The sequence below is a fragment of the Chaetura pelagica genome, unplaced genomic scaffold (genome assembly GCF_000747805.2).
Source record: "Chaetura pelagica isolate M959 unplaced genomic scaffold, ChaPel_1.0 scaffold65, whole genome shotgun sequence".
Lineage (NCBI taxonomy): Eukaryota > Metazoa > Chordata > Aves > Apodiformes > Apodidae > Chaetura > Chaetura pelagica.
In genome coordinates this window covers 427,647-433,622 of record NW_009953386.1, presented here as the reverse complement: position 1 = coordinate 433,622, position 5,976 = coordinate 427,647, and the positions used below count along the sequence as shown (strand labels likewise).

The 5,976-nt window shown below is 40.9% G+C and overlaps 1 protein-coding gene across 1 annotated transcript in view; it reads left to right on the top strand.

Annotated features, from left to right (window-relative positions):
• Positions 1-2,125: 2,125 nt before the first annotated feature.
• The window catches only part of MAB21L3 (mab-21-like 3 (C. elegans)), a 16,528-nt gene continuing 12,677 nt past the window's right edge, over positions 2,126-5,976 (top strand). The window contains exon 1 of the mRNA XM_009998215.1: positions 2,126-2,173. Coding sequence (XP_009996517.1) covers positions 2,126-2,173 — 48 coding nt within the window. The remainder of the gene's footprint in view (positions 2,174-5,976) is intronic.

The following is a 5,976-nucleotide window of genomic DNA, read 5'->3' as shown; positions in this document are numbered from 1 at the left end:
TCTTTCCCTCTTTCTTTTGTTTCATTGAAGTCAAGGAAATTATGAAGCAGCAAATTCTTACAACTGAATCAATGAATTCTCAGAGTTGAGAAAAGCCTGTGTTTGATGTTACTTTTGATACTAGATTTCCTGTTGCTTTTTCCTCTGCCATCTCCCCTTGCATCTCCTTAGCAGTGAAGATAAGAGAAAGTTACTTATTCTCTTCAGATGGCAGGATCAGGTAGGAGTTATTGCTCAGATCCTTGGACTTCAGCATAAAGTTGGACTTGAACTTAAACATGCTTGAACATAAAACAAAAGAACGGTCTTTGTCCAAGACTTTATGTCACCTTCTCTCACTATGAAGAGGGGGAGCTGGGGAAATACAGAACCTCTTGGAGAAGTGCTTCCCAATAGAAAAATATAAACATCCGGTGTGGTTTTGTATACAAGAAAAATTGCTTTGTAGGTGCTAGAAAGCAAGATTCTTAATCTCTCCTTGCTTCCTAATACACATCTGAGATTCTGGTTATTAATATATGGCACCAGGAGTGTTAAGGAAGGTGTCTCTTGTGAGTGCAGCTAGCTGCCTGAGGGGGCACAAGGGACTTAATGTATTAGGGGGACACTTTTAACTGAATCTGACCCTAAAAGGGTCAGTCTTTTCCCTTGCACACTCTGCTTGGGCTTAATCACATCCGACCTGCCTTTGCCAGTCCTTCCTAACCTATTGTTCCACTCACTTTCTTTCAGCTCCTGCCTTTTGTCTGGCTTCCCCAGCAGAGCTCATATACACTGTTAGCCCCTCAGGTGAAAGATAGCTGGTCAGTCTTGAAGTCAGCAGAGCTACAGTATGACTCTCTAAAAATGAGGGGCTCCTATGTTTCAGTACCGGGTTCCCATGGAAGCTGTCTTGAGAGGTAGATGCCTTTGTGTTGGAGCCCTCATCTTTTACCCCTGGCAAAAAGATGCAGGCAGATTCCTGGGGGGCACAGTGAAAAGTTTGATTTGTAGATTCTGGGGTATCAGATGTCCTGCAGGTGTTGGCACTCCATTCACATACTTAGTATTTGATTCTTAATAAGGAACGTCATGAAGGATAAGTAGTTACAACAGTGCCTGCCCTGAGGCAGCACCCAGCCCCTACCCAAGTGCTGCCTTTTGCCAGCTGCTAGAGAGGTAATAAATCAGACAAGGGATGTCAAAGTTCGGTTTTCAGGGGGAAATAATGATTCTACTCAAAAGTGGAGTGTGCCTCCCTTAATAAGGGACACTTAGCAGCGTGGCATCTCATCTCTGTACTCTGTCACTCTCTTCCATGTACTGATGCGCTTTTTTCTAAAAGCCACCAACTCTCACTGGATCGATGAGGCCTGATCAATTGTTTTTCCCTCTGAATTATCCATATGGGCTTGTTAGCTGAGCTGCTGGCAGAAAACGAGACAGCTTTCTGTCTGTTTACTGTAAAGAAAGCAAAGCAAACTACAGGAGGGGACAGGCTGCAGGATATTTACTGTCAATACAGCCAGAGAGAGAGAAGAGAGATAAGGAGAGGGGAGCAGAGGCTGCAAAGTGCAACTCAGAAGAATGATCTGAGTGTAAAAATACCCTTGCAGATTTAGACGGGAAGTGGGTGAATTGAAGTCAACAAGGGATAGCTGAGAGTGTTTAACAAATGATTTAGTGAAGGGCTAGTGAGTCAGGGAAGTGCTTGTGGCACTCAGCATAATAATGCTGTGCACCAGCATACTGAATCTGCAGGGCAATTTGAAAGGCACTTCCAGATCTGCCCTGAGACAGAGCAGTAGCTGGGATATTTTTGTGTGTGCTTGCATGCAAGACCCTCCCTTTAAAAGTAGTAAGATGAATAATGATTGAACTTAGAAAAGAATAATTGGAGTTTGTTTTCTGAAGCAGCTGGATGTCACCACTGTAACTCAGACCAGAAAAAAAGTAATATTGAAAAATAGGTGTACTTCCTTGCTTCTCTCTGCTCTTCTCCATCCACAGAGGAATTAGGCGACCTGAGCTTCACAGGGCAAGAAGGCTCTGAGCAGCTTGCTGTGAGTGTCCCTCTGCTTCCAGGGACAGGTGAAGGAGTGAAGAGTGAATTCACACTTTAGAGAGCAGCGAAGACCATCTTGCCATGAAGCCATTCACAGATGAAGATGTAGAAATCTACATCCAGAGCAAGGTAAGGCTTATCTGTCCAGATTTTCTGTCTCCCACACTAGGTGTTGATTCTGAAGGGTGCCAAACTTGACAGTTAGTTGCTTGCCTGCTGTCTTCATTTCTGAGATGAGACTGGGTGAAGTTTCATGAAAACTGTATTTCTAATGAGATTTCTAGGTTTCTGTTGCTAAATGTTATTAGGCATCTCCTCTGGTAGCCTAATTTGTCAAGGTGCTTGTCCTCTTCTTCTTCAGATGTCCTGAATTTTTGCTTCTGATCTGGAATTCCAGATGTGGAATTACAAGCTGTAATTGCCAGCACTTAATCTAAGGGAAGGTCCTTTCCTCTCTCCCTGTCAGTAGTCTTTTCTTGACAAAAACAAGACTGAAACCACACCAGAGATTGCCTATAAAAAAGATGCATGTAGGAACTAGAGAGACAGATATTGTAAGAATTCCTCTCATCAGTCTGTCACCTCAGCTAAGGATACTTCTCTGTATACCATGATTAAAATAACATATCTTATTAGCACATGCAGCCTGGAACCACTTTTCCTAGTTTATGAGGTATTCCAGCACTCAATACTTTTTTCCTCATTATGAGATTAAGTGAAACAGAATAAACTCATCAGTGAAACAACAGTGTTTAATGAAAGTAACTCTAAGTGAGTTGTAACAGTTTTTAAAGCTGGAATGTTTTATCACAGTACTTAGCTAGATATTATTTGATAGTCTGCTTTTCCCCAACAAAATGCAAGACACCAAAGTGAAAAATAAGTCAAAATGGAAAACGGTAAGGTTTTCTTTTCTGTAAAGGATAAAATATTCTAGTTCTATAAAAGAGATGGTAAGAAAGATTTGTTTTCTGTATGGAAATATTTTGATGACAATAAATGTATTTCTGTGAGAACTTTAATTTCCAACCATGAAGTGCTGTGCACAGGAAAATCATTCCATCAAAATCTGTTCAGTGAGCTATAATATGAACACTTCTCTGAATATTTATAAGGTGAAGCTACAAAGGAGGGAACAGAGGGAAGCCATGCACAGGAAGATGCTCATATGACAGCCATAAGTACAGGGAACAGAAGCTGAGTGAAGTTAAGTAAGGCTCATAGTTGCCAATATTGTAGGTTTTACTGAAAGTCTCTTTTCTAGCAGCCCTCCAGCTCTGGTGTATTCCTAGTTTCAGCCTGTTTCTGAGTCTCCTGTCCAAGTGAGGGTGCCTAACCTTCAGGCAGCCCAAGTTCTGCTTGCCAAATGCTGCCTGTTTTTGAAAATAGGTCAGTCACCTGGTGCAGTGAATCTCTTTGATACCAAACATTACTTCCTTAAGCCACTCAGCAAAGGAAAAAGTCAAATGCATACGGAGTGGATGTGACTGGGTAGGTAAGAACAAACCCATATGTTCTTAACAGCCCCCACTAAATCCCAGTCCTGCATCCTTCCTCCATAACAAAACCTTAATTGGCCTTGTTCTGTGTGTGTGCACTTGCTCAGGCATGATTTCCGAAGTTAAGACCTGGTAAGGGGAGTACCTGTAGAAGTGGCTGTCCAACAAAGAGCTTAATCTGTCTCTTCCCCCAACATGTTAGTGCTGAAGGCATCTTAGATAAATGCCTCGACTCTTCAGACGTTGCATTTGCTCATTCATGTTCTGTCTCCTGATTTTTTTGTGCCTTCATTTCTGTAGAAAGGTTATATCTTCCAATAGCATGATTAGGGAGCTAATTATGGTTAGCAACAGTTGGCACCATCTGTCACATGCCCTCTGTACATGCAGAAAGAGGTGGTTAATGGCACCGCTGACCCTCAGTGATTGTATGCTTTCAACAGAAGAAGTCTACTTTTTGTGTCTCAAAGCTCTTATGGGTGAAGAACTTTCTGTATCACTTGTACCATTTGCTCGTTGGAGAGACCATTAGGTGTCTTGTTGAGTAAGTAAAGCTTGTTGGACTGCTCTAAGGAGTTCTTCTGGATGAACAAAAATATGGGGGAGAAAATAGCTACAGATGGAGAAGTGTCATAAATGAAACCTGAGATGAGTGAAAATGAACATGGCCTAAAATTTTTCAGTGTAAAAAAAGAACGTGCAAGCTAGCTAAAGCTGGTCTCAGAACAAGGATCAATTGGAATGAAGAGGAGGGTGAATTACTAGGGAAATTAAAGGGTATTATATAAACATAAAAGACTACGTGTTGGTAACATAGCAAAGAGTCAGGATTGTCAAGGGCAGATGAGAGAGCCCAGCAAAGGGCTGTATTTCCCACTTCCAAAATTTGTTCAGGCTCAGTACAAATACTGTTAACTTGCTATTCATTGGTTAATTGATCTTAGGCAAACACTAGTCCTTTTTAGTCCATTTTATGGCCCACTGTTGTGAAGAAGTGAATCTATTTCTCACATCCTGAGGCTTGGGGACACATTTTTGCACACTTGACTGCTTTGTCTGACAGTTCAACATTTGACATAAAGGTGTCCAAAAGGACTTCTAAATGAAGTGCTTGTCAGTGGTATTTTTTAAAAGAAGAGTGTTTAAATGCTGAAGAAGATGCTAAACAAGTGGGACACAGGAGTTTTAGAATAGAATCACAGAATGGTTTGGCTTGGAGAAGACCTTTTAAAGATCATGTGTAGTCCCACTTCCCTGCTGTGAGCAGTGTCATCTTTCCTTAGATCAGGTTGCTTACAGCCCCATCCACCCTGACTTTGAACACTTCCAGGGACGAGGCATCCACAACTTCTCAGCTCAAGCTGTTCCAGTGTTTCATCACTCATTGTAAAAATGTTTTTCCTTATGCTTTTGCTTCCTTTTGCTTTTGATCTTTGGTGATAATAACAGACTATGGCAATTATGCTTGATCATTCACCAAGCTGTTAATGATCTAACACTCTTGTTTGATACCTGCAGTAGCCCAGTTAGGCTTTGAGTTCTAGCTTCAGGTGGGCTTTCATTTTCTGATCTAGGTCTTTCAAACTCTTTTTTGGTTTTTTTGCCTTGCCTGCAAATAATGAGATTTAGTAGCTTATAGTAAGGAAAAAGAAAAAGCAAGAAAAGTTAAAGCAAAAACTGCAATCAAATGAGATAAAGCACTAGGATGCAAAAATGGACAGTAAAAAGTCTCGTATCTCACTCTGCATAGGTGATTCTGGATGAATAAGTAATAAGGAATATGTTCATGAACTTCATTAACAGTAACTGAATCTCCTTCTCACTTTGGGAAATGTGTAAGAATCTTTGTGAAATATTTAAATGTCTTTTACTGATGTGATTCCTTCGTGTTCCTCCAGCTAAACCTCCTCGTTTGGATTTTGACCATCCCCTTATGCTTCATTAGTTTTTAGTTGTATGTGAAAGTTCAGGTTAATCTTATATTTTTCTGAGTTGTCCATCCTTCACCTCCATCCTTCCAACACTTAGACTTTCCACTGAAATAATTTTCAATTAATAATTATGCTCCTACTACTTGAATTGAAGAACTATCCCTTGAGTAACACAAACACTCAGTCCCCAACGGGACCTGCTTTTGAAAGATGCTTTTTCACTGTCCAGGAGTAGACTCTCGTCTCTCGGACTCCAGATATAAAGACAGCATGGATCCTTTCAAAATACAAAGTAGGCCTCTAAATGCTGCAACATCACTTGCAACCTGACTAATGCACAGAGTATCTGTAATTCTTGAAGTCTTGTGAGCTCTTGAAGTGAAGCATACCCTGGCTCTGAGAATGGCTAATATATGCAGGGGAATAACTGGGTATTCTGCTTTGAATGGATAAAGAATGAGACTGTAGCCAGTTGATAGCAAATTTAGCCATGTGATGAACT